The 27856-nt window shown below is 40.5% G+C and overlaps 2 protein-coding genes and 1 pseudogene across 12 annotated transcripts in view; 1 reads left to right on the top strand and 2 right to left on the bottom strand.

The window, feature by feature from the left end:
* Window positions 1-2390: 2390 nt before the first annotated feature.
* Window positions 2391-3040, bottom strand: LOC105090993 (NADH dehydrogenase [ubiquinone] 1 beta subcomplex subunit 4-like; annotated as a pseudogene).
* A 2769-nt stretch (window positions 3041-5809) lies between these two features.
* On the top strand, window positions 5810-19833 carry SKP1 (S-phase kinase associated protein 1). Of its 2 annotated transcripts, XM_031449016.2 has the most exons (7): window positions 5830-5966; window positions 6640-6743; window positions 8774-8870; window positions 13772-13845; window positions 16636-16779; window positions 18160-18300; window positions 18948-19833. In XM_031449016.2, the coding sequence occupies exons 3-7, from the start codon at window positions 8774-8776 to the stop codon at window positions 18981-18983; spliced, it is 492 nt and encodes a 163-aa protein (XP_031304876.1). In that variant the 5' UTR covers window positions 5830-5966; window positions 6640-6743; the 3' UTR covers window positions 18984-19833. The 2 variants fall into 2 exon arrangements, with proteins under 2 accessions (XP_010979811.1, XP_031304876.1); XM_010981509.3 differs by lacking the exon at window positions 6640-6743 and having other exon boundaries at window positions 5810-5966.
* The window catches only part of TCF7 (transcription factor 7), a 39501-nt gene continuing 29804 nt past the window's right edge, over window positions 18160-27856 (bottom strand). For 4 of the 10 annotated variants that reach the window (XM_064484229.1, XM_064484251.1, XM_064484211.1 and 1 more), the window contains 2 exons: window positions 27809-27829; window positions 18160-27683 (listed from right to left, as the gene is read on the bottom strand). In XM_064484229.1, coding sequence (XP_064340299.1) covers window positions 27379-27683; window positions 27809-27829 — 326 coding nt within the window. In that variant the 3' untranslated portion in view covers window positions 18160-27378. Of the gene's footprint in view, window positions 27853-27856 lie in introns of all 10 variants that reach the window. The other 6 variants (XM_064484276.1, XM_064484272.1, XM_064484275.1 and 3 more) reach the window with 3 other exon arrangements.

Genomic DNA, 27856 nt, shown 5'->3' with positions numbered 1-27856 from the left:
CTTCAAATTCCCACTTCCCTTCTTTGTGGCCTGGGGCAGGCTCTTATCAACCATCTCAGCTTCTTGGGCAGGCCCACTCTGACTTGACAATCCTCCAGTCTAGCCTGGGCCCACAGCTCTCTGATGGTGCTGGGTACAGGTATGGGTCAGGAAATTTCTTCTGTACCATTTAGGTTGGATGTTAAGAGCTTCCATGACAGTTTTCGAAGGGTGGGTCCATAGCTCACCAGGGGAGACACTGCACTGGCTGGCTGTGATAGAAGCAAGGAAGCCGGCGAGTGACCCTTTCTGCAGCTTTGTTTAATGCCTCAGTTGGACTCTGAAGCCCTGGATAGATAAATCCAACCTGGGCACAGTGGCCTGGCAACAATCCCCCCCTTCCTCCCTCCCAAAGTCTTCCATTATGCCTGCAGCCTTGGCTGTGGAGGGTCAGGAAGCCATGTGGAGGAGAGGCTACAGGGGCTCAGTGTTCCTTCAGGAACTGACACTGGCACTGTGCTAAGCATGTGACATACATTTTTCACATTTTCACACCTCCCCCTTTTTACATTGAGTTATGACTTGCATGCAGTACACAAATACAATTATAGCTCAGTGAATTTGCGTACATTCATATACCCGTGAAACCACTACCTGGATCAAGATAGGGACTTGCCAGCATCCCAGAATCTTCCCTCATAATACCTGCCTCCCTGGCAAAGGGAACAATTATTGTATCTTCTCTAACCCACATTAGATTTTGCATGTTGTTGGTCTTCCTTTCAAAGGGCTCATACAGTAAGTACTCTTGTGTCTGCCTTGTTTTGTTTAACATTGTGAGATACATCCATGGTTTTATCAGTAGTTTCTTTTTCACTGCTGTTTAGTATTCCATCATATGAACATATAAGTTCATTTTTTCATTTGACAGTTGATGTATTTGTTATTTCTATTTTTTTTATGGACAAAGTTGCTGGGAATATTCCTAAACATATCTTTTGGTAGACATAAGGACTTATTCCTAATGAGGATTACTTCAGAATTGGAATTGCTGAGCCATTGGGTATATGCATGTTTAGCTTTAGGAGATGCTGTCAATTTTCTGAAGTTTACCAATCTGTATTCCCACCAGCAATGTGTGAGAATTCCAATTGCTCCACATCCTTGTCAATATTTGGTATTGTTACTCTTATGTTTACCCATTCCAGTGATTGACTAAATTAATTTTCACAAAAATCCTGTGAGTTAGGTATTGCTATAAAGCCCATTCTACAGACAAGAAGATTGAGGCTAGAGAGAGGAAGCCACAGATCACACGATGTGAGCAGCAAGTGGGCAGCAGCAGGTCTGCATGACTCCTGTGCACCATGGCCAAATGAAATTGTAAAGTCAGAAAGTTCAGGTGTGCCAAAATGATAGCTCTCTTATTTTCTTAATTACTTTCTATGGTACTGATTTCCATTTGATAGCAGAAATATAATCTGGTCACTTCAGTCAAGTGCCTGTCTGATCACTCAGTCATTTCAGGGGTTGACTCAGTCAATTTGAGGGTTTTGCTCCCTCTTTTGCTATCCAGGATCACAGCTACATCCTAAGCTTATGTGGTCATGGCATAGAGTGGGAGGTAAGGAGGCTGGAGATTATCTGGTCCTTGGTCATCATCCATCTTCCTCTACTCAGGGAGGCAGGCAGGCAGGCAGGCAGACATGACACCTGCCAGTTGTGAACTGTCGTCTTTAGTTTCTGCTGTGCCTACAGATGTCTGGGTTTGTGTTTTGCTCTCTGGCTTAGACTGTCCAGACACATCTAGTTTCAATTTGTGCCCTTTATTACATTCCACAAGCCCCTTGCTGTTTCTCTAGCCCCTCTTTGAGCCACTTCTATGCTGTTTTAGGATCTGAGGATATACTTCAGTGCTCCTTGGGATCCTTACACATACACACTAGGCACCAGCCTGAGATGCTCCCAGGCCCACCTGCCCAGGCACCCCAAGCTGCCATTTCTACTTCACTGCAGCCATACTTTCTCATCTTGGAAGACTTTAGACCTTACTCACAGACCAAGGCACAGATTTTCATCACTCTCAGAGCTCTCAAACCTATCTGGGGGTCCTAATCTCTCCCTATCACTGGGTAGTGGGAATTAGGGGAGGGAGTGGGACAGAGTCCCTTCTCAGAGATCTGTCCCAGTAGCTAACTGCAATGTTCTCCTTGCCTTAATTTTTTCCCCATCCCCAGCCTTTGGCTCTGGTATTATCACACCTCCTTCTTCCCAACTCTTCTGTTGCTGGTATAAAATTTAAGATCTGAATCCTAAGCCTCTTGGGCTTTCATTGCCCCATAAAACTTTCTCTTTTTTAATGATTAATAGATTTATTTAAACAGTAGTGTATATAGTCATTATTGCCAGACTTAATATGAGATGTTAAATGTTTGATCAAATTTTCCATCCTGGATAAGTTGTTCTTTCTTATCTCTGTCAGTTTTGAAAACATAATACCAGAAGAAGAAGGGCACAATTCCAAATAGAGCTTCTAACAGGGGGTCTTGGGAGTGGGTCTGAAATTTGAATAGACATTTCCTGATTTTGTGTAGATCCAGCAAATCAAGGCAAGATCTTTGATGACCCCTTGGCGGCTGGGGTCATTGTACTGAAGTAGGTACTCCTGTTGAAGCTGGGATCTTATGGCCAACAGCTCGGCTTGTGCCTTCCAAGTTTCCGGAGATATGTAGTATTTAGCTGAGTCAAGGGTAGTGGGCAGGGTGGCCAGGGGCAACAGCTTGTACTTGGGGAACAATATCTTGGCAACCGGGCACTCCATAAAACTTTCTTGGGCTGAAAAGCTTTGGGTTTCAAGAGTTCATTTTGCAAGTCAAGATCCAAGAATTTAACTTTTTTTCTTTGCATTCAGCACTTTTTCCTCTGGAGCAATAAGGTGGTCTGATTTTTAGATGGAAGGCTTAGACTCTTGCAAAAGGGAAGGAGAAGGGGCTAAGCAGAGGAAGATGAGGCTCGGAGAGGTGAAATAACTTGCCCAAGATCACATAACAGAGTTCCTGTGCTTACAGCTCTACCAGGTGAGCAAGACAGAGAAAGTTGACACAATGGCAGCGTGCAGCCAGGAGATCTTTGACCATGGGGGCTGGCTTACTTCTTAGCTTACATGCTGTCCTATGGGCTGGAACACACATCCAGAGTCCAGGGTTGGTACCATGGGTCGGTGCCTGAGAAAGGGAGTTTGAACTGAATTCTGGGCAGGAAAGTCCCATTTAGATCCACCGAAAGGATCGATCCTCATAGGAGTGCCCCTGTGAACCCTTTAAAACAGTGGAACTCTATTTACAAAAGGAGATCATTTCTGGAAATGAATTTCATCATAAAAACCAGACTTTCCCACATGGACTGCTTGAATTTCAGGCCTTTAGCTTCCCTGGAGATAGTACGCTGGGAACAGTTGTAAATCACAAAATACTCCTGGCATTTGAGGAAAGGGGCTAAAATTCAATATCTGGGCTGTAGTTGCAGAAACATGGCTGGGGCTGCAGTGGCTGTGTGACACTGGAAAAGTCCCTTCTCTTTGGTTTTATTTTCTTCCTCTATAGCACAAGGAGGTTTTTCATTTTTGTTTTTTGATTTAAAAAAAAATGAAGATTTACAGTGTTGTGTTAGTGTCAGGTATAAGCACAAGGAGTTTAATGACATGGTGTGTGGAGTGATTGAAGTAAGGACCTCGGCCTTCTCAGGGCCAGCTCTGGGATCAGTGGAATCCCGCAAACTCTCACACCCACACATACCAAGGGGACTCTGCGGGGGCCAGTCCTTTTCGACCTGGGCTGGTGATTATGGACCATTGAGTGGGGATGCATGTTCCCCAGCCTGCAACCATAGTCCTGTAACTGTCTTGTCTCTCCTAAGTAAAGGGGAGAGTTGATTCAGAAAATGTGAAGCTAAATGAGTAACCTTTGACAGACACTGCTGGCCCCTTAGCAGTGCTTCATCACTGATTCCCTACTATAGTGGTTTCTCAACTTATCCTGGGCTTAAGTCACTTGGAGGACTTGTTTAAAAGGCAGAAAAACCTGCCCCTAGGCAACCTGATTCATCAGATCAAGAGTGGACTCATGAATCTGAATTTTTCTTGATCTGATGTGAATTTTTTTAACGTAAAGAAAATTTTGAATAAGTAACACATTTATATGGATCAAAATTCAAAAGGTAGAAAAAGGTATAAAGTAAAAAAGCACCCTAACCCTTATTCTCCAATTACCTAGTTCCCTTCCTTGGAGTCAATTTCTTGTTTACCTTTCCTGAGAGAATCTATGCATATAACATCTATATGAGCAAATGAAACCTGCATTTTAAAAACAAGAATCTTTCGGTGATTCTAATATTAGGGGCCCCTAGACATACGTGGAAAAACATACACCTACTTTATGCCAGGCCCTGAGCTGGATCCTCAGGCTAGATGTATGACCTGGCACTGCCCAGTCCTGCTTAGGATGCTCAACAAGACTACAAAATGCCACTTTGTCTGTCATGGGTGGGCGAGCAAAGGAGATTCAGGGGGCCTTGACTTGAAGACTTGAAGCTTGAGCTAGAGGGCAGGGCACCGTTGTGGAGAAAAAGTATGAGAACTGTAGGTCCTTTCATCTTCCTGTCATCAGCTGTGGCACCTGGCAGACACTGGATACCACAGCTTGCAGACAAAGACCTGGTAACCCAAGGAGCTGCCTGGCCTCCCTGCCCAGTCCAATCCCAGAAGAGCTGTAGGCCTCTGATTTCCTTAGGGGGCCCTGTGTGGAAGTGCCTTTTGTCTCTTTGGCGTCAGGAATACCATCACGTGCCCGTTGGTTAGGTGAGCCTGGCGCCTTAGTCTCCTAGGGAGGGGTGGCAATATTCCCTAAGCAGAGCAAGGTAGAGCAGGTCAAAGTCCCTGACTGGGGAAGGTGGGGCTGGGAATTTTCAAACTAACCCTTTACTCTTAGAAGTTGGCTTCATCCTAGGGACCCTATCACACAGCATTCAGGGAGCATCCCATACAGAAGTTCTGGGCAGGCTAGACTCTGGATGCCTGGTTCCACGCTGAATCCCCAGCACTGTGTACTACTACCACCCCTTGTTCCCCACGCCGCCCTACTCGGGCATTCATATGGGCTTAATACACTTTTGCTGAATGAACGGATATTCACTGGCAGTTAGAGGCCTCCTCTCTACACCTGGGGTTTCCCTGCAACAATGGTTATTTTGGACTGGAGGCCTCTTCAGAAATCAGTGATGGGAAATGAGGGTTAAGAGTACCGAAAAATCCTTGCTCTGCCACTGAACCGTTCTGAACCCATTCGCTTCCAAATAAAAGAGAAAAGGGTACCGGTATTTCACCCCATGAGTTACTGATGGGAGTTGAGCTAACAACTGTTAGGTTCAGGGGAGGACACTGAGGCTCTGAGCGGAATCTCACAGCGCTGACTGAAAAGGCCAGCTCCCATTCTTTCTCTGAGCCCCAGTTTCCTCGTCATGAAAGGGGAGACGCAGACAGCCCCTTGGCCCTGCACACACATAACCAAACTCTCCAGCGGCTTCTAGGCTCTTTGGGACTGGGGTCTTTAATTCGGCTAGGACGGCCCCCGCCTGAGGGATCCTCGCAGGCCGTGGAGTACCCCAGCCAGTCCTCGGTTCCCGCTTAGAGGAGGGCGAGCTGCGCTTTCGAGGGTGGGGGTGAGAGTCCAGAGCTGCTGCGCCCCGCCCCGCCAGGCCGCTTTTCGCCCGGCCCGCCCAGCCTGCAATCAGGCGATCTCGGCGGCCAGCCCCGGCGGCTCTGTGACGCCACGGGCCCCGGGGTCCTCGGCGCCTGCGCCCGCGCCTATAAAGCTAGACGCCGCGCCGCGCCGCTGAAGTGGCCTTGTTCTCTGCCTTTCTCTTTTTCTGTTTCCTGACGCCACCCTCCTCTCGTCAGCCTCCGGCCTGCCGTGTCTTTGAGACCTAACACCGTGAGTAGCCACCGACCGAGCTGGGAGGGGCGGTGGCGCCGCTGACTGGAGCTCTTGACCGCACCGCTGCGACTTTGGCCCTGCTCGAGGCCAGAGGCACTTGGGCCCCGCCGTCCGTCAGGCCCGGTGGAACCCGTTGCCGACCCCATTCTCCGGGAGGTGCGGGCGGGCGGGCCCCTTTTTCCCACCCCGCCCCTCGACTCGGCGAGGCCTCCTCCAGCCGCGCGTCTTCACGTCGCCCCGTGGGCACCCGGTCAGGCGGGTGGGAGAAGGTGCGAGCGAGCCGGTCCCAGGATTGGGCCTTCTGTGCACTGGACGACAGTCAGCCGTCGCGGAGCTCATCTGAAGGCCCACGCTGCGGCTGGGGGCCTCCCTTGGCGTCAAGCCTGCCCGCCCCGGGAACCCGAGACGTGGATGGTGGTGGGGCTTTTAATAGAGTTCCCTGGGGCGGCGTGAGCGTGGGCATGTGTCCATGTTTGTTGTTTTGGTGTCCGGAAGGAGCGTGGCAGTGATAATCCGGGAGCGCTGGACTCTTGGCGTCCATCCTTTTTCGCCCTTGTATCTGGCGTCACTAGTCCCCATTCCTGCTTAACTGTGCTGGGGCCAAATCTTGCAGAGAGCCGTCTGCTTCTTCGGAATATTTGTTTCCTTTTTTTTTTTTTTTTTGCCGTAGCCTGCGATTGCTGAAACAACTGTTGTAATAGCAGATGCCATCGCCATAGTGGTGTGAGTTTCGGGGACACTAAAACTTAACTCGAGGTGCCTGGCTTTGAAGGGGTAGGACGTTCACCTGTTTTGGTTCACTTTTTAATGGAGACTTAAGGCTTGGGTTTTGGGTTATTAATTTTTTCATCAGAGCGTCACAGTAGAATGTTTCTGTGTAATGGAGCAGTGTAGACTTAACTCTGCCCTCTAAAAAGAGGTGTCAATTTCTGGTTATTTTAAACAGGTTTTTTAAATTATGATGATAGAACCCACCTCATGCCAGCCATGGAGGGTGATTTAATTTCCATGTACAGGAGTTTAAGGAATTGAAGGAATGGTCTTGAAAGCATGTTAAATCAAAATACCATCCATTAATATCTGAAAACTTTGCACTGAATCCCATCTATTTAACACTAAAAAAAATTAGAATATCAAGTTTAGCACTACAAAGTGCATCGAATTACAGATTAAGTGATTACTTCCCTGCTATTTATTTAGTAAGATCTCAACCCCCATAAGAGTAACTTAATACACAAATTTGACTATGACTAAGCAGATCTTGCTGTTTATCAAGACTTAGTTGAAATACCAAATGTTTGTCTTGCTTAAAAGTAATTTTATCACCTGCATTGCCAGACTTGTGATTCTGTAATGTTTATTCCAGTACTGTGGACCATAAAAAGAACATAGAATGTTTTATGGTTAATAATTGGGCTCACATTAAAATACTTCTTTGGGAGTATACCTTATGTTACAGCCTTGTCACAGGGAAGGTCCTCTGCTCTTTGTCCAGCATTATTGGCAAGCACTGAGCAACATGGAGAAGTAGACATTGAGTGAATTGAAAAGTGAAATTCTCTCCAACCATGGATGAGTAAAAGCTGGATATTTCAGTGGCTGGTTTTAAAACAGTTACCTTTTTGCTTCCTTGCCCTATCAGCTTGTCTGTTTTGAGGGTTGAAGACAGTTGTCTGGGAAGAACTGAATGACTATTTTTACTGATTTAATGGGTCTTTAAGTCTTGGAACCTAAAATAGGCGCAGTCAATGTTTCAAATGCCAAATTCTATACATTTAGGTTATAGTGACATCACAGGATTATGAACATCTCAGAAATATGGGCGTTTAAAATCTATACTTGAAATGTAAAGAGGTCTTGAATTTTTACAGTCAGGTATTGCTGCCCTTCCCCCTTGTGCTTGTTCCCCCAAGAACCTGAAGATGGTAAAAAAAAATTGCTGGCTTAAAACTTTAATTTTAAAGAGGTTTTTTTGTTGTTGTTTTTGTTTTGTTTTTTTCCGGAATTCCAGTCCTTTGAAGTTAATTGCTTAATTAACTTTTATGTAAGCGATGTCTTTTTCCTAATGACTCATAATTAATCTGAGTTAATAAATACATTTTTGGAGTAAGTAATAGGTTTTTACTATTAAGTTTTGGGCAGATGACCTCAGACTTGGACACCTGGACAGTCAGTAATGAAAGATAAAAAGGACTGAAATTTGTTACTTGGTTTAGGGAGTTAGATCAACATCTGCTTATCCTTAAGTATTTTATTCTCTTGTATATGATTTTGCATTAATCTGAACATAAATATATCTTGATCTTCTCTTTGGATCTGAGTTCATTTTTCATTGGGAAGTCTCATTATGGGGAAATTACTGTCTTATTTAGTAGCTTTGTTTATTTTGGTCTGACCTCCCTCAGGTTTGGAGGTGAGGTTAATTGTGGCAGTTAACTATTCAAATAGGAGCAGTCAGTATTCATGAAAGCAGAAAGGCAGGCAAAGAATAAATAAGTCTACTTTAGATAAATTTGACATCAAAAATATAAAGTGTTAACTCTAAAATTATATCGGTAATGAGTTCAGTGGGGCAGGGCTTAAAAGCTTCTGGTCTTAGGAGTTATATTTTGAAAAAAATTTTATAGAAACGCTTGTATGGTGACCTGTGAATAATCACTTGGAATGTTTTCTAGGGTTATACACTGCAGGTCCTTTATAGTTAATAAGTTAGAGGGCTTCTAACAGCGTGTAGTTGATGAAATGTCATCTAGAAGTAATGTCTCTTAAATTGAAAATTCAGTGTGATACCTTTTTTTTTTTAGATGCCTTCAATTAAGTTGCAGAGTTCTGATGGAGAGATATTCGAAGTTGATGTTGAAATTGCCAAACAATCTGTGACTATCAAGACCATGTTGGAAGGTAAGTTTATTAGAAAACCTTGGTCAGGGGAAAGGGAAGGAACTGTGTATCTTGAGATAATCTGTGAACATTGAGTCTATACAAGTAATAATCTGTCATAAAATGCTCAAGAGTATAAAGGGATATAGTTTACGTTTCTTTTCTTTAAAATAGTAACTGCATTTTTCTGGTACAGGTGACTTTTTTCCCCCTACATTGTCTGAATTAATGAGTTTTTTCCCCTTATTAAATAGGTAATACCATAAGCTAATACTGAAATGGTTTCCAAGCCTTACACAATGGCCTGTTTCTCTTTCATGTAGATTTGGGTTCACAATTTCTAATGACAAAAACTAGAGCCTTTGGAAAAGAGATACCTTATATATGGTAGCTAAATAGAGCACCTTGTTTCAACAGAGAGAGTAAGCTGAGTAGATTGTAAACTGAGGAGATGTCTTTTTCTTTTTTTTTTTATACCGAGTTTTCTCTCATCTGTTCTGTCATTCCTTTAAAACTGCTACAAAGCATATATGCAGTACATCAAAGAAGGCAAGAAAATGGGTTTTGAAACTTATTAGTTAATGTGGATCTCTTAATATTGTCAGTGGGCTGCTAGACGTTAATAGTATATGGAGTTTCTAAAATTGGTGGAAAAAACCTTAGTAGTAATAAGAATGTTCTTCAGTGCAGTCACCTCCCTGTGTCTGCAGGGGATTGGTTCCATGGCCCCCTGCGGATACCAAAATCTGTGGATACTCAAATCCCTTATATAAAATGGTATAGTATTTGAATATAACCTACATATATCTTTCCTTATACTTTAAATTGTCTCTAGGTTACTTATACCTGATAACACCATAAGTGCTCTGTAAATAGTTGCCTGTGTGTGGCAAATTCAAGTTTTGCTTTTTGAAACTTTCTGGAATGTTTTAATTTTATTTTTTAGTACTTTGTATCTGTGGCTGTTTGAATCCATGGGTGTGGAACCTGTGGATATGGAGGGCTGACTGTACTCAAATATCAAAAGTTTTTGTTTCTCTATATATTATAGATATTTCAGTGAAGGGTTATGTGCTGGTGAAAAGAAAGTAGGTGAGAAATGGGTTTTGCCCTTGAAGGATGTATAAACCAGGAAGGGAGGCAGACATTAAACAAGGCAAACTGTCACATGATATAATTAGTGTATTAATAAAGTTGTGTGTGAAATAGTGCTGTGGAAACATCTTGGCTGATGTTATTCTTTAGGTTTGTGGAGAGAATGTAGTGTATCAAACTAGTGAGGTGATATTTCAAATCTAGTAAAGTAGACAGGATTTTTTTTTTTTTAAGGTAAAATAGGTTTTTAGTTGGGGTTGTGATTGTGATACTGTACTTGGTAGAGCTGAAGAACAGATTTGGGAGAAATGGAAAGAAAATGACTTTGGACTTGGACATGTTACATATTTATGAGATGCCTTCAAAAGATCTTTGTAATAAGCTACTAGTCAGTTGAGTATGTGGATCTTGGTCCCTGAATTGTAGACTGCTGGAGATAGACTTTATTTGTATGGTGGGTTATGGGAGTAAGTGAGGTTGGCAAGTGGCTACATTGGGGTAGGGTGGGGTGTTAAGAGTAGAAGTCAGAGGTGGAGAATCAGTAAGGTGGGGTTTGTGAAAGCTAAGGGAGGCATTTTGAAGTGACCAGAGTGATTATCAGAATTATATACTGCAGACTGGTCACTTAGGATTTCAGAGATAGTAAGTTAGAGGACTTCTAACAGCAGATGATAGGTGTGGTAGAGGCAGAAGCTCAATTGCAGTGGGTTTGTCTTCTGTTTTCTAATAGAAAATAAAAGCTCAATGTTAAGTTTTGGGTTTTTTTTTGGTAATTGACAGCAGTCATGTGGCACTTATAATCCTGTACCCTCGTAACTTACATACATAGATTGCTGCTATTAAGTTGTAAACCCCTTGGTACATCCCACAGTCACTGTTCATCAAGTACCTGTTGAATGAAGAACTATGGTATGGTCACTAATAAAAGTGTGAAAGCAATCCAGGGGTCCCTAAAGGCAGGTGAGTAAGGCTTTATCTAGAAGATGTAGAAACTGATACCAAAACTGCTGCCTGAATACTTGCTTTGGCAATGAAAGTGTTATTTATTTCATCTTAGTTGGTGCCTGGCACACTAATCTGTCCTGTGCTGCTTCAAAGAAGCATTTGCCAATGTAAGAACATAGGGCTTCTTGAAGGTTTTCCACACCAACTTTGATCACTGAATCACTGATAGACAGCAACAGTTAAATGACTCTTTGCTTATATAGCATTTGGGCACCAGGGGTGAATGGCTTTATCTTAAGTACACTGGTTTATATAGAGTTCTAGCCTTTGAGGATTGGAGTTTGTTGAAACCTAATCACAGGATAATCAGAAATGAAAATCTTGGCATGTGTGTTCATAAGGATTGACTGATTTGTACAGGTTCAGGGTATGGTATCAGGATACAGGTGTTTTTGGAAAGTCCTAGAAACTAAATGGCTTGAAGGAATGACTGTTGAAACTTGTGCATTCAGTCTAAAAGCAAAAAACATTGCAAATCCTTAGTTTAAGTGCTAGAGATGTGATCCTTTACAACTGTAAGGCACTTATTTTTAATGTGACTTAAGCCTTCTTCCTAGTAACATTTAGATCTAAATTAGCTGGTCTTCTGTATTATATTTCTTCTAATATGTTCATTTCCCAAGCACAAATTTTTACATAATGTAACTTCTCTCCCCTCTGATTAAAAATATTTCATACTAGATCAGATAAAGCATAAGTGACTTGATCCAGATGAAATACTGTCATTTTATAGTTTTACTCTAGACTGATCAGGAAAAGGCATTGGTGGGAGGAAGGGAAGGGTAGATGAGTGAATCCACCACTACAGGAAAATAAGATACTTTTTTAATCTACTCTCATCTTTACCACTCCGCTGGAACTAGTTGTTAAATTGATCTTCGTGTGTCAAGTGGATCATTTGTTTTATTTCTCATCTAGACTGATTGATAGTCTTTGACAGTTGATCAGTCCCTTCACATTTGGCTTCCAGGATGCTTGTTACTTACCTAACACACAGCCTTCTCTCTTCCCGTCTTTAAAGCCTTCATTTCCCTGAGGTTTGCTTACTCTTTACTATATGCTCCTTCATTTCCCTTGGTCACCTCATGTAGTCTCATAGTGTTATAAATCATTTATACATCAGTTCTCAAACTTACCTACAATTGTCTTTTCATTTTTAGACTTGCATTTTTTTAACTGCTTCATCTACCATTAGATATTTAATAGATATCTCAAACTTATGAAACTTAGGCTTGTTAATTCTCAATTCTCTGCCCTCCAAAATGAGATCTCTGACAACCTTCTCCATATTAATGGCAACTCCAGGGGCAGCTCCATCCATCTAGTTCCTCGTGTCATAAACCTTGGCCTTCCCTGACTCCTCTCACATTCTCCTTTCTTTCTGTTGGCAAATCCTATTGCCTTTACTTTCAAAATTCATACTATTTCTTTTTCCATAGCTATAAACCGTTTACAAGCCACTTGTACTTGCCTGAATAGTTGCTAGTGCCATAATTGTTTTCCCTCTTTTCCTGCTGCTTTAATACAGTAGCCAAATTGCACAAGGTCCTATTAGGCCTCCTTTTATTGATTTCATCTCCTCCTTTCACCCTGGCTAACTCTGCTCTTGTAACACTAGATTCCTTATAATCTTTAGAACTTTCCAGACACTCCCATCAGAAGGCCTTTGCCTTTGCCATTTCCTCTGCTTAGGTGTTCTCTCCTTTAGTTGTCATTTTCTCTGTAAAGCACCCTGTATCTAAAATTGCAACAGTTCCTCCCATCCTCCTGTGTTCATTGTTGATTCTTCACCGCCTAGGACAGCACCTGATATTTATTAGGGACTCAAATGTTTGACTCAGTACTGACCATGTCAGCATAACTGATACTCTGCTACAACCAATATAGTGCTATAGTAACTTTTGACCTCTAACCTTGTTACTTCTGTTGTGTAACTTTCTTTGGCAGCTCTTTTTCAGTTGTGTAGAAACTGAAGGACATTTAGTTTCAAAAATGCTCTTATTTAGAATCTTTAAGTAATATACGGGTTTTAAGTTTTTTCTTTGGAGCTCACCAGCCACTTTGATAATCTAAAAGTTAGGCCTTTTTGCCGGAGAAACATAATAGGTTCAAGATTATAGGTAATATGTACATGACAAATAAACACTAAAGGGTGTAAGTCCCTCAACCCATGTTCTCATTAACTTTCATAGGCATAATATTGTTAACAGTTCCTTATATATCCTTTTGGAGGTATTTTAATTATAAATATATAAGTATGTTCCCATTTTTAGTCAGATAACATTTATCTTTTTATATCTGGCTTTTAAAAACTTTTAATCCTGAAATCATACCAGTATGTATGGAGCTGCCTGCCTTGTTTTTGTCAGTGGCTGCATGATCTGTTGTGTGTGTATATGTACATCTTTGGGCTTCAGATTTTAATAGACTGAGATGCTGTTACTTTTGCAATACTTTACGTTGTTTTATTTTTCTAAGTGGGGTCCATCTAGAGAGTTTGGTATAGAGTAAGGATAAGGTTCTGGCTTTAATTTTTTCCCAGATGACTGTTCAGTTATTAAATCACTTTTCCTCCTAATTAAGAACTCTCTTCATACAATATTTCTGTATTTGTGTACTCACACAACTTTATATAGTTTTGGGTAGTTCATGGAGCTGTTGTTAGGAACCACCAATTTTAAATGCTTTTTAAGACAACTTTTCTTAATAAAGCACTTTTTATAGTCTTTCAGACAACATGTCTTGCAAGTTACTTGTCTGAAACATAGCCAATGTTACAATGGCTTTAGGAAATGATGGCAACTGTCTTCTGGTTTTCTTAGATTTGGGAATGGATGATGAAGGAGATGATGATCCAGTTCCTCTACCTAATGTTAATGCAGCAATATTAAAAAAGGTAAGGTAGCAAACTACATGTATACATATGCATTCCTTTCTTCATTTAGCAATATCCTGGTGATCTTTCTATAAGATAGCTTCCTATAAAAAAACTACATACTACAATTACGACTGTAGATATTTGTTGTGGTTTGTTTAACCTGGCCATGTGAATATTTAAATATTTAAATTGTCTAGTCTTTTTCATTAACACATTTAAATTATTGTTTATTGTATTACAGTATGTGCTTAGCAAAAAGGAGAAATTTTTGTATTGTTTGTCCACTGAATGGGTATGCCTCAGAAGGAGTTTGAGAACAAGAAATATGTTTTGTTTGTTTTTTCAGTTGATCACCTTACTCTGTTTCTAAGCATAAACAGCTCTCTACATTCAGTAGGATTTTAGTGTTTCAGAGGATATGACTCCTTAACAGAGCCACCTGTTTAATTGAATGCTTATCTGCAGAAAGAGCAACCAGTTTCCACACTTGAGGGGGAAAGCTGACTAGGCTTAGAGGTGGCAGTAGTCAGTAACAGTTGGCTCATTGCTGAGGGATTTTCAGAGGTCATTAACCATACACAATTTCATCTTATGCATCCTCTTGACCCTAACATGAGATGCAGCTGCACTGCATATTTTTCCATATTCTTACCACAATTGGCTATTACCAATCTTTTTAATATCCTTAGACTGGGTGTGAAGTGATTCTCTAAGCCTGAATGTTTTTTATATTTGTGATTGGCCATTTATGTTTTCTTTATTGTCCGTCTTCCTTTGCCCATCTTTCAAACAGACTTTTAAAAAAAAGGTAGTGAAATAAACATAACATAAAATTTATCATATTAACTTTTTTTATTTTAAGTTTTTTAAGTGTACAATTCAGTGGCGTTAAGTACATTTACATGGTTGTGTAAATCATCACCACTAACAATCTAGAGAACCTTTTCATCATCCCAAACTGAAACTACCAACTAAATAAGAATTCCCCAGTAGGACCTCCTCTAGCCCCTTGTAACCACTATTCTGTTTTTTTTATCTTTATGAACTTTGACTATACTGGGTACCTTATAAAATGGAATTGTAGAATATTTATCCTTTTGTGTCTGGCTTATTCTACTTGGCATGTTTTAGAGGTTCATTTGTTTTGTAGTCTAGGCTGTTTATAGGAGTTCTTTATATGGAGGTTCTACTAGTTTGCTTATCATATGTCAATTTATAGTATTTTATGGTTTAGAAGCTTTGTATTTTATCTAGTTAGATATCCTTTCTGACTTCTGAGCATTGTCTTGCAAATCAACATTCAACATTATGCTAATATAAAATGTTTCTGAAAGGACTTTTGCTTGCATTCATTCAGATGCCAGGCATGTTTTAGGTGCTGGAGGTATAGCAGTGCACTAAAGAGACAAAAATCTCTGTCCTTGAGTTTAAATTGTAAAGATGAAGGGGCAAATGCACAACATAAAAAATATGTCAGCTGGAAAAGCTGTGGAATATAAGAGGATTGGTAGGTGGGGAGTTGGCTATTTTTAAAATAAAGATGTTCAGGAAATGCCTTACTGTGAGAAGCTGATCTTTGAACAAAGACATGAATATGTGGGGGAAGTAAATTTCTGGGCAGTGGAAACAAGTGCAGTGACCCTAAGATAAGAGTATACCCCGTCTTTTGAGGAAAGGCCAGGAAGCTAGTGTGGTGGCTTGAACATAATGAACAGGCAAGGAAGTAATAGAAAAGGTCAGAGTTAATGGGCTGGCTGATATAGGGCCACTTAGAATAATTTTTTTCCAACCTATTTGCATTATCAATTACAATTATTTAAACTTAAATATATTTACTAATAATATAATCCAAAAACTAAAATATGCAATAAAATTTCCCTTCCTTGTCTCTCATCTGACCAGAAACTCCATCAACATTAATTTCTTACCTATCTTTTTAAGAGTTCTTTAATGCCAGTATGTTACTAATTACTTTCTTAAATTACTGGAACTTCTTAAAAAGCTGTTAATTTAATTAAAGCCCTTTATGCTTGGCTTCTCTTTCTAGAAATAGTTCTTTCCTTTTTTTTTGTATCCTGGTAGTAAATTTCTCAGCTCTCTCATTTTCTCTTAACATATTCATTCCCCTAACATTATAATATGAAAAGGTTTAATTATACAGAGAAGTTAAATTATACAGCAAACACCCATTTTCCTACCACCTAGGTTCTCCAACTGAACAGTTTCCATGTACATTGTCTTTATGATGGTACACAGTCTAGCTAATCAACTTCCAGAAAGTTTTAACTATAATATGTTCATTCCCCTACTAAGAGAACATTGGGCTTTTCCTGCTTTGTTCTTAAAGCAAATAGTACATGTCAAGGGTGTTTAGAAGTGCTTGGTAATAACGTATGCCCATACTCAGCTTCACTAGGTATTCCTAGATTACTTTTCAAAAGGATTATACCAATTTACACTCTACAGGAGAAGAGTTCATGTTGCCCTCACACTATTGCCAATGCTTAGTATCAACATTTCAATTTTTTTTTATTTTGGGGTGGGGGGTGCAGTCTAAAGTAGTATCCGACTTCATTTATGTTTTTTGCATAGGTGCTTTTAATATGGTCAAGTATAGTAATCTGCATGGTTCACTGTTACTAAGATCTTCTACCCTCTAGGGTTGTGCTTTTCAGGCTTGGCTACTAACTGTTATTCAAATTGACTTATAGCTAGTTCTTAGCCCAGTGTAGGAAAAACCTTGCCCCCACAGTAGAATGAGTACCTTGTGAGAAAATGCCACAGAAGAATGAACTTTTGTTGTTGTAGGTTATTCAGTGGTGCACCCACCACAAGGATGATCCTCCTCCTCCTGAGGATGATGAGAACAAAGAAAAGCGAACAGATGATATCCCTGTTTGGGACCAAGAATTCCTGAAAGTTGACCAAGGAACGCTTTTTGAACTTATTCTGGTATGTTTTTAAATGCGTATTATTTGATATTTCTAGTCCAGAGCCTTTATCACTTTTTCAGTAAGAGTTAAATTTGTTAAATTCACTGATACTGAATATTAATGCTCTCTAAAGTCAATTGCAGTGCTATATTTAAATCTGTATATCAGTAACCACAATAAAAGTAAATGGTCTAAATACCACAATTAGAGGTTAGAGATTATCATGTTGGATAAAAAAACAAGACTTAGCTATTCAGTCTGCAAAAAACTCACTTTAAATATTAAGACAATTAGGTTTAAAGGGTGGAAAAAGATAATAATCATAAGAAAACTGTAATGACTACATTAAAGTAGATTTCAAAACAATATTACCAGGACTAAGGAGGGTCATTGTGTAATGATAAAGGGTTCAGTTTGTTATTAACAGAGTACGTAAGAATCCTAAATGTCAATCTACCTAAAAGCAGAACTTTGAAAAAGTGAAGCAAAAGCCAATAGAAGTCTGAAGGGTAAATAGGTAGATCTACAATCATAGTTAGAGATTTTAGCACCTGTTTCTAAATAATTGGTAAAACAAGTAGACAGAATCAGTGAGAATGTAGAAGACTTGAATAACAACCAGCTTGTCCTGACAGACATTTTAAGAACGTTGTATCTAATGAAGCAGGATACGTACTATTTTCAAGTGTATACTCCCAAGATAGACATGTTCTGGGCCATAAAGCAAGTCTCAAATTTGAAAGGATTCAAGTCACACAAAATGTGTTTGTTTTCTGATCACAATGGAATTAAATTAGAAATCAGGAACAGAAAGCTGTCTGGAAAATCTGTAAATATTTGAAAACTAAATAACACATTTCTCAGTAATCCATGAGTTGAAGAAATTGAAAGAAAAATTAGTATTTTAAACTGAACGGAATTGAAGCATGACATGAAAATCTGTGAGATGCAGCTAAAGTAGCATTTAGAGGGAAATTGATAGCACTAAACACCTATATTGAAAAAGAAGAAAAATCTCAAATTAGTGATCTAAGCTTTTACCTTAAGAAACTAAGGAAAGATGAAATTAAACACAAAGAAAGGGAGTAAATATTTTTGTCCGGATTTGACTTGTGCTTTTGTGTGCGCATACGCACACAAAACTGTCAGTAGTGGCCATTCTTTAACATTTGAAGTAGTGTGATTTGTTTAAGGCAACACAAGGACTCAGGATTATAGAAGTATAACAAAGAAAGGGACATAGAAAAATCTTGCACAGAAGAGTTTGTCTTGTTATTTATTCTCTAATTTCTTAAAATTAACATTTCAAGCTTAAGTAGGTATGGATTGTTATTCACTAACTTTGGGTTTAATTTAAAACATCAAGTATACTTTAATGAAAATAACAATTACTTTACAGGCTGCAAACTACTTAGACATCAAAGGTTTGCTTGATGTTACATGCAAGACTGTTGCCAATATGATCAAGGGGAAAACTCCTGAGGAGATACGGAAGACCTTCAATATCAAAAATGATTTTACTGAAGAAGAGGAAGCCCAGGTAGGTGCTCACAGCTTGTTCTTGATCAAATGCTGTTTAAGAGAGACTAAATAATAACATGCTAGGAAAAGAGTTATCTATATCAAGGAATCATGACCTTACTTGAGGGATAATAGGTACCTTCTGTGGGCTAAAAATATTCTACTTTGTCTCTTAGTCTAAACGCTTAGATGATATTGCTCTTTTATAAACATAAGAACGATTAGTTTTCAGCCAGAGATGCTGTTTGATATTTATTCCTTAGCAGTTACTAGTTGTGGCACCTGGACCTTAAATGTAAGCCATAAATATTTGACTTCACAAATGGAGGCCCTATGAATGACTGTATGTCAGTTTACTTCAGAGCAGCTTAGTGAATGGGGGAGAAATGAATGACTAGAGGAGAATGATTTTGTTGATGCAGGTCAGTTCTGGTGACCAAAGCTGTAATTGCTCATTGCCTTTGACTTTTTTGATAATGTCAGCAGGGCACAATAAAACCTGGGGAAGCAAAGAATGGTGACCTGGAAGTGTATTCCTAATCTGATTTTTCTGGTTTCCATCTGTCTGTTTCTGATCCACTTCGCAGGCTATTGATGAATCATCAGGTGGTAGTGTTAGGAAAGACTATTTAATTTAAGGCACTTCCTTATATCTGTCTCTTCTAGGTACGCAAAGAGAACCAGTGGTGTGAGGAGAAGTGAAATTTTGTGCCTGATGCTGTAACACTGTAAGGATTGTTCCAAATACTAGTTGCACTGCTCTGTTTATAATTGTTAATAGTAGAAAAACAGTAGACAAATGCAGCAGCAAATCAATTGTTTCAGCAGAATATTGTCCTCATTGCATGTGTAGTTTGAGTACAGATTCCAAATGTATGGCTGAATTTCTTCTAGTATGATCAAAAGTGTTTTTTCTTTGCTCTGAATAAAATTGAACTGTGGGTTCTCTATAGAAAGTGGCATTTTGGGCTTTCCCTCTTTTTGTAAAGCGATTTCTGCCTAGTTTATTGTCCAGTTAACTTTAGTGACTTAAAAGTTGGCATTGTAAATAAAACAACTTGCAAAAAGTTTTCTGAAATAGAATTAACAACTTATTATCATTATTCGTATGTTGGAAACTGGAAAAATGCTACTTGAGGTAAATGTTCTGAGTGGGGTTATTAGGATGTCTTCCAGCTTCCTGGAGTCAAGAAGTACCACTAATACTGATTAGCCTGTATGTAGCAAGGCTTCCTTAATTGGATCTGAGGACTCGTTTTTGCATTTTTAATCTTCTCAGCTTTGAATATGTTGGCTAGAGACTCAGTTACTACTCAGTTTGTGATTTAGGGGAAATATAACTAGACAGTTTGTTAGCTTTTCAATTAAGAAAGACACTTAACCTATGTGGTGTGTCATCTTTTTATAATCAGTGATCCTACGTGGGGAAAACTGTTCACACTACTTGCATGTAAAAAGTAATTTAACTTTTAACATTAAAATGTGTGGCAAAATGCAGAAAGCATCCGTCATGAATGCAAGATACTTTCAATAAAAAGTAAGTTACATAGTAGGTAGTAAATGGTTTGTTTTTGTGTACTTAAATGTGTCTCTTTACTTAAAAGAGTTAAATTTATATATGGTTGGTTAGCTGGAAAAGTCTTGCAGGCAATTCACAGCCTAGCTCACTAGAGGCTGCTGACTTAATAATAAGGTTCTGAGAGACTCTGTCTCTTCTAACTGTCATTGATAATGGTTCACTGGAACCACTGCTTCATTTCATAACTGGTGTACTCAGGCACACCAAACTGCACTGCTGTGGTTTCTGCCTCTTCCCTACAGTAGAATGAAGTTTTCTTGATGGCTTGAGATAGCTCACGAAATGTTAATTTTTTTTTTCTTTCCTCCTCGGGCTCCTCTTTTCTTCCTTTCCCAGTTAGAATCACCTGTATTCACATGTAGTCTTAATGTGCTATCTTCATGTTTATTGTGCGCTGTTCTTGCTTAGATTATTACTTGACAGTTAGTTTGCTTTCATTTCACCCATTGTCCCAAATTTACCTTTTTAATAAAATCCCATATGCTGTCTCACATGAATCACCATTTGTTTGAACCAGAGAAAGCATACTATACCCTGTGTATGGGTAAAATCCAGCCCACAACCTGTTTTTGCAGTCTGTGAGTTAAAAATGGTTTTTACATTTTTAAAGGATTGTTAAAAAAAAATATACACACAGAGAGACTGTATTAGACCAAAAAGCCTAAAGTATTTACTCTCTGGCCCTTTACAGAAAAGGATTTCCAACCCCTTAGGCTACTTTTGGGTCCCTGATTCCCTTTACTCAAGAAGTAAGCTTGCTTTTCCACTTGTCCTGGTTTTAGTGGGGAAGGTAGCAGAGTTCAGTTCTAGCTAGGGTCTCTCATTTCTGCTGTTTCTTGCTATACTAGTCAACTCTTGCAAAGAGCTTAACTACCCTAACTAAGTGTATCCCTAGCAATATCATAACAAACAAATCTTTACTGAAAGTCCAGGATTACTAGCATGTGCTCTATTTAATTTAAAATGAAAGTATCAGCTTCAGGGAAGCAGGAGCCTATTACTGTTAACTCTCTCTCAATCCTATGACACCCAAGAATTGTTAGAATTATAGGACTAACTAACATATTTAAAGGATACTGGAGTCTTTCTGAATATGTAGTATTGAATGGACAGACAATATAGTAGTTTAAATTTTGTTCCTTTCCTGACTTTCTGTAGACTTTGGCCCTAGACTTTACCTTTTTTTTTTTAATTTTTTTTACAAGTTTTTATCCGTAGTAGCCAAACCTGTCTTTAGAGATACACTCACTCCTGTCTAGCCTCTTACTTCCCAGTTATTCTAAGTTCATACTGTAGCATGAAGCCATATTGTGAGGCTGGAATCCTGCCTCTGCCTCTTAGTGCTTATCTGGTCTTGGGTAAGTCGGAAATAGTAGCCATCTGTCATGTGGTGCTGTTGGTGATGAAGACTCCTCTGTGACAGTCCTTTGGCTTCTCAGTTTTTCATTGATTTTCTGGGTCACTTGATATCAAAAGTAAACCAAACCCTTTCTGAATGTTACCTTGTTACTTTCTCCTTCATGTTGTCATGGTCTAGGGGTATGTCCCCTCAGACAAACTCTAATAATTCTTACATTGTAGAAGCAAGTTACCTCTTTTGAAGTGCTGTTACATTTTATTAGCTCCCCTTCATAAATCTGCCTTTAAAATACAAAGTAGGTATTGCATTTTCCCAAAGATTTTCAGAGGCATTCCTTTAAGTTACAGATCCCTTAGTGGCATTATAGCTGTGATTTGTTTATTCTACAACTGCTTGAACACACCGGCTGCTGGAATTAATTGAGCAAATCTGTATGTAACTAGGACTGCAGCCCTGTAACATATGTCATGGTAATGCTAGCAGTAGAAGGAGAGTAGCAGTGAGTCACGATGGGCACATGAATCAGGGCAGGCAGATACTCCAAATCACATGATCTTTCAGTTTACTTAAAAATTGGCGAATCCTGTAATCTGTTTTCTGATCCAAGATAAATTAAAAAATTAGACAGGTTGCCTAGGCTCTTAGTAGGGCAGTTTGAACAGGGAAAGGAAGTGGCTTCCACAAGGTGAGAGAGAAAACTGAGAAAGCAGCAGACCTCTTAATCTGAACGCCCTTTACCTTATACATGTTCCGTCAGAATCTCAGCTTTCAAGACTTATTTAACTTTTGCTCATCACCAGTTCCATTTGAAGACCTTTGTGATTTTTCTTTTTCTAAAGCTCAGTGTACATCTTACCCAAGTGGGAAGGTACCAAGTAAGTGTTCTCCCTACAAGTTGTTTGCGCTTTAAAAATATGATAATCTTCAACTACCTGGATTTGTATGAAAACTAGAAGAGAATAAGGGAGAAGATTGGAAGTAAAGGGTAAGCACATGAAATGGTTGAATCCCTGAAGTATAGCTCCTGGCTTTGTGGGAAGTATAAGATATAGTTGCCCTCTTGGGAGCTTTTGGCATAACTAAGGAGGCAAAGCATAAATAAATGAATAACTTCAATAAAAATGTTCTGGGACAGAACAAGATAAATGAGCAAATGAGGGCTACAAGGCTGAGAAACTAACTTGATTTCAAAAGTCAAGTTGGATTTGGTTGGGGTAGAGGGATGCCAGGGTAAACGAGAAAGCAGTGTTCAGGCTGGAACTAGCAGCAGAGGTTGGGTGTCGGTAGGCCTGCTAGAGGATGTAGTCTGGAAAGAGAATTTAGGGTTAGATTGGTGAAAGAATTTTGGTAATGCTCTAGGAAGAGTATTCATTAGACTCATGTCAGGCAGTACAGTTCTTGAATCGTTTTTGTTGTTGTTGTTGTTATTATTATTATTATTATTATTATTATTAAAACGGAGTTATCGGGGATTGAACCCAGGACCTCGTGCATACTAAGCACACACTCTACTACTGAGCTATACCCTCCCTCCTTGAATCTTTGAACTAAAACATTTTTTTAATAGTACTGGACAAAAGTATTCTGAATATTGGGGGTTTTACACTTAGAATCTTGATGCCTTTTTCTTATTTACTGTTGGTAAAAATCACTACCTCCAAAGAGGCAGGGAGAGTAAGAACTGGATGTGTATATTAAGATGAAGAATGATGTTAAGACGTTTAGAACATGTCCCTTGGCCCAGGATTGAGCCATATGGATACCTAAGCAAGGTAGACTGAATGCAATCCTTCCTGTTGAGCTGTCAGTGGATCTGAGCATCGTTGGTGGCATAAAGGTGTTGGTGAAAGGACTCTTTGAAGGGTTTCCAATGTGGGACTTCCGTTTGAGCGATAATTGAGCGATAATTGTTAATTCATGGATAAAATACTTGCTGCCTTGCAGTATTTTGCATTGTTAGCTAATCTGGCGTGTGTGCCAATACTGAGAGTGAGAGGCATTTTGTGGGAGGAATATAGTTGCTCACAACAATATCTGCTTCCGTGTCTCTAGTTCTCGTGACCTTCTGAGACTGCTCAACTTGAAATTTTCAGGAAGTTATTTACTGAGCATTTAACCTGCTTTGTGCCACTGTCTTTCACTCTGAGGACAAGCCTATTCCATAAACGTGCTCTCACCTTCAGTACTTCCCATCTGTTTATGGTGCAAATTAATATTTGTCCTTTGTGTGCCAGTGTGTCATTTCACAACCTCTAACTTACCTTCAAATGCTTTGCAGATATTTTTGCCCTAGGGGGCTTACAGGAGGGGTAGGAATACAAGAAAACTCAGAAAACTATATTCAAGAGTTTCCAGAGTGGCTGTTTGTGTGTGTGTGTGTGTGTGTGTGTGTGTGTGTGTGAGAGAGAGAGAGAGAGAGACTGGAACCTAATTCCTGCTCCTCCGTAGTACCCCCCACCCCACTGCCCCTACTCATGACTGCACATGCCTGCAGGAACAAGATTCAGATAAAGGAATGTGAGAACACCTGTAAAGGGAAGACCTGGTCCAGAGACCCTGGTGAACTTAAATGTGAACCTAAACTAGTAAGTATCTCCCTTATAATGCATAGCTGCTGAAATAACCCTTACCTTGTGTTGCTAGTGACCTAACTCTTGAAGACTGCTAGGGACTGGATAGTCCGTACCCCTAGGACAGAATTTGCCCTTTCCAGTTAACTCTTTGTCTAATCCCATACTGTTCTTAACAACTTCAAAATCTTTCCTGACCTAAGCTGGACTTTTATTTTAGGGACCTGACTATGAGTACATTCCCATCTGTTTTTCTCTGTTTTAAAACTCTCTGCTGTTGGAGTACATTTAGCTATGGCTCCTCTCAAACCCCCACTGCCCATCGTGGACAGGTAGATCAGTAGAGAATTCAGGAGCCTGAGTTTAAAAAGAGGCCCATGGTGATTTAAGATCTGAAACAGAAGGTGACTAGAATAGTTGGGACTGGTCAAGCTGACACAACCTAGGAACCAAGTTCTGCTTGGGTGGCCAGCTCTGTTTCAAGGACCCTTGGTGAACTCTTAAAATTCTAGAGACTTGAGAAACAGTCATCCTAAAGCAGCCTTTCTAACCTCACAAAAGCCATTTCAGCTTCTTTAGTATAATGAATTAGTTTCAGTCTCAAATCCTATACTTTGAGATATAGGCCTGGTCAGTCTGTGTTACCCTTGCCCCTTCTGTGCCTTGTTGTGTTTCTAGAAGTGCATGCGGGAGCTGATTCCCTTTCTTTGGAACAATGTAAAGAACCATTCTGCTTCGCCGCACATGTGGCCTTCCTAGCCAGGCTTTTATTGTACACTGAATAGAGCTGGGCCTTTCAAAATGTAGTTATACAGTTAGAAGAGAGTCTAGCCACAGGGCCTCCTGTAAAAGGAGGAAACACTCTCCAATTGGGAGACTTGAGAAGGCCCTGCTAGCTTGTTGGGCTGAGCCCTTACCATGTCCCCTGAGCCCAGGATGGGCAGAAGTAGCAGCTGCAGCAGGAGAGGGGTCAAGTTCTATACTTCAAGCAAGTCTGCCAGTTGTACAGGAATGTGTAAGGGAGGCTGGGGTAACTTGTGCTACGATATCTCAGAAGACAGAGCTGGTTCTTCCCTGGGTGGGACTGCTGTGGTATTAGAAGTTGAATTTGGGGCTACACTCTCAGATCACCCCGTGATCCCACAGGAATGTGCTGGTCTGATCTAGGAAGATTTGAGTTTCTTCTTTGAAGTCAGTTTAAAAGAAAAAAAATTTTTTTTAAGGCTGGTTTGAGTTTAACAAAGTGGCCAAAACCCCTCTCTTTACCCTCACATAAACAAAGAATACATTGTTCATGTACCCAGTGTGCTCTAAATAAGACACCAGATCAGATGGAGCAACTCAGTCTTGCATAAGCCTTGGTTAAAATGTAGTTTTTTGAAACAACTAGGCCAGTAGCCAGAGCGGAATTCTTTAAATGGGACAGATGCCGAGAGAATGGCTGGTCTCCTTTAGCACCCTTCCAGAAAAAAAGCAAGTCTGGGATTACAGCTTCCAGTGGCCTACTTTAAATAGACACTTCTCTGGAAGATGACTTTATTTATAAATATTTTAAAACATAAAATCCAAAAAATATAACTCAATGAAGTAGAAATTACAATGCATGATGGTGGCCCAGTGGTTGGCTGTTGGGATACACTTCTTGCCCAGTATTCTAATGGTTGACTGACCTATTGCGGTGGCTTTATGACAGACACCTTTTACATTCATGATGGTTCTCAAGAAATTAACAATATACTTTAACATGATGGAAGTTACTGTGTTAAATAGGTTTTTTCAAACTTGAGAGGTTTTGTATAAAAATATGAATACTTCAGGAAATACTTCAAGCACTTTAGTAGTCTTGGGAGGTAAGGGTACTATTAAAATACCCCTTTTGGATTTTATGATGGATGATACAAAGTAGTAAGAGTCCTCTTTGTCCTTGTTTTCCTCTAAATAGGGTATGTACTTGTGGAGTGTTCGGTCTTTTCTCTCTGCCCTCAGAGGAAAATGAAGCCCAGTGGTGATGTGCATGTTTCTGGCTGGACTTTTTTAGGGGCTGTGGGTGGCAGTTTCCAGCGCATTCTCATAAGAGCAATGGTGGCAGGCTGGCCTGCGCCTGCAGTCAGATGTGAGGTCAGAGGATTGAAGGGTTAAGAGCAGAGATTGGAATGGGAGCTTATACCTAGTGTGAGCCCCACTCTCTCAGTTGTGGCAGGACTTATCTAAGGGGAGATGGCAAGAGTAATCCCTGGCTTGTGTAGGTTCAAAGTCCTGAGAACATGTTTACCATAATAGAGAATAAGCGCCAAGTTTTGTGGCTGTAGGGAAAAGAAAAATGTCATACATACTGTTACTGAAATAGCTTATTCCTCAGGGTCAAGCTTTAAAAAAGAAACCCAGTAAAAATTATCTTTATTCTCAAGTCAGAAAAGTTTTTCTATGATATGCATTACCAATACAAAAATAGTTTGAATACCACGATGGTCATTTTTTCCTCAAGAGTTCTTGCAACGCTACACTAGAATATAGATCTTTGGATTCTGAGAAGCCAGTGGGTAAAGTAAGAACTAAAGGCTTTTGTTGAGGGGGAGTGTGTGGGTACAGGAACAGCCCTTTTTCTTTGGATTCAGGCTATGTACAGTGAAGAGGAGGCAAAAAAAAAAATACAACTTAAATTAAATTAAAAAAAAATTTTTTTAAGGCTCAATTGAAGCTTGGCTCAGAAGTGGGTTAAAGTAGGCTGTGGTGAAAACCCACTGTCCACCACGAGAGGTTTTCTGGGTGCCTTGCTTTGGTTGTAATGGTCCTCCTTCCTGCAGCCCCATAGGGAAACTGAAGCTGGCCTAGTTTCATGCTGGAAGACAGGCACTGGCTGTCTTGAGGTTTGGTTTGCCCTGTCTTAGAACTGAGAGCTGCCTAGACTGACATGGATAAGCTGGAATTGGAGCTGTGAAAAAGGCTCTCAAAAGGGGGAGGGATGCACACTGGATTTTGAGCCATGACTTACTTGAACCTTTGATTGCAGCCAGTAATGACTGAGGCCTTTGGTATCAGGGAGTCTTAAGTGATTGAGTTTCTCAGGAAACATTTCCAAGTAATTTGAACTAGATCTGCATACCCCCACTACCCATACTTGCCTGATAAGGTAGTGTCAGGTTATTCTTGTTGCCTAGGGTGACAGGCCTAAAGCTAACCAATTCCATTTGCTTCTCTTCTTGCAAGCTCCTGAGAATGTGGCAAGAGGTTTCCTCTGGTCCATCATAGAGATAGCAGCTGGTTTTCTGTAAATGGCTTCTGTTGTCTTGAGCTTTGTGGTTGTGACCATGCTCACATGTTTGATAAACCAGCTCATTCTTGGTCCATGAAGTATCTGGTATGGGGAGGGCTTGGCAGTGGTGGGGTTGGGGGGGGCAGGGTGGGGAAAGCAGTTGGGCTCAGTCCAGCCCACCTACGACCTATAGCAGAAAAGCAAGGGAAGCAGGGGCATCTGGCTAGCAAGACAGATGTGAGAAGAATAGATGCAGGCCGCCATAGGCATATCAGATAGCACAACACAGATCTGATTCCCACCATTTGGAGCAGTTTGAATTGATGGCCCCAGTTTTAGGCAGAAGTTGTGCAGCCTCTGAAATCTCCAGGGCCTGGACCCTGAGAGGGAACTAACAGGGCCCCTGGCCGGTTTACACGGGCTTTGGGGCTCTGCCGTCTCCTCTCAGAGGGCGGACCCCTGGAGGAGGCTGTGTGTCCTGTGCACGCTAGGCTGCCTGTCTCTGAGGCTCCTGTTGCTGTACCTCTGTGCTCTGTAGGTCGCTGTGAGGGGCCTGAGGGGGCCCAAGGTGCTGGGAGGCTGAGAGTGGCCGAGAGACCTGGTGATGTAGGTGCTGGCTCCGCAGGGCTAGCAAGCAGTTCTGTGGGAAAGTGGGGCAGCAGGAGGTATGAGGGCGAGTCCTGGGGGGCTGGGGACCCGGGGCAGCCTAGAGCACTGTCATCGGAAGGAACGGGGCTGGGGCAGCGGCCTTCTCCGGGTAAGTACCGAATGCATTTCTTTTTCCTCCTAGGAATAGTGAAGAGAGTTATCTGT

The sequence above is a fragment of the Camelus dromedarius genome, chromosome 3, assembly GCF_036321535.1.
Source record: "Camelus dromedarius isolate mCamDro1 chromosome 3, mCamDro1.pat, whole genome shotgun sequence".
NCBI lineage: Eukaryota > Metazoa > Chordata > Mammalia > Artiodactyla > Camelidae > Camelus > Camelus dromedarius.
This window is presented reverse-complemented; position numbering and strand designations above follow the sequence as displayed.

Bases quoted from the DNA above. Each gene is read 5' to 3' on its own strand.
- SKP1 (XM_010981509.3), top strand. From the start codon at position 8,774: ATGCCTTCAATTAAGTTGCAGAGTTCTGATGGAGAGATATTCGAAGTT. The intron at 13,846-16,635 runs GTAAGGTAGCAA...TTGTTGTTGTAG, and splicing joins ATGCAGCAATATTAAAAAAG to GTTATTCAGTGGTGCACCCA. The intron at 16,780-18,159 runs GTATGTTTTTAA...ATTACTTTACAG, and splicing joins CGCTTTTTGAACTTATTCTG to GCTGCAAACTACTTAGACAT.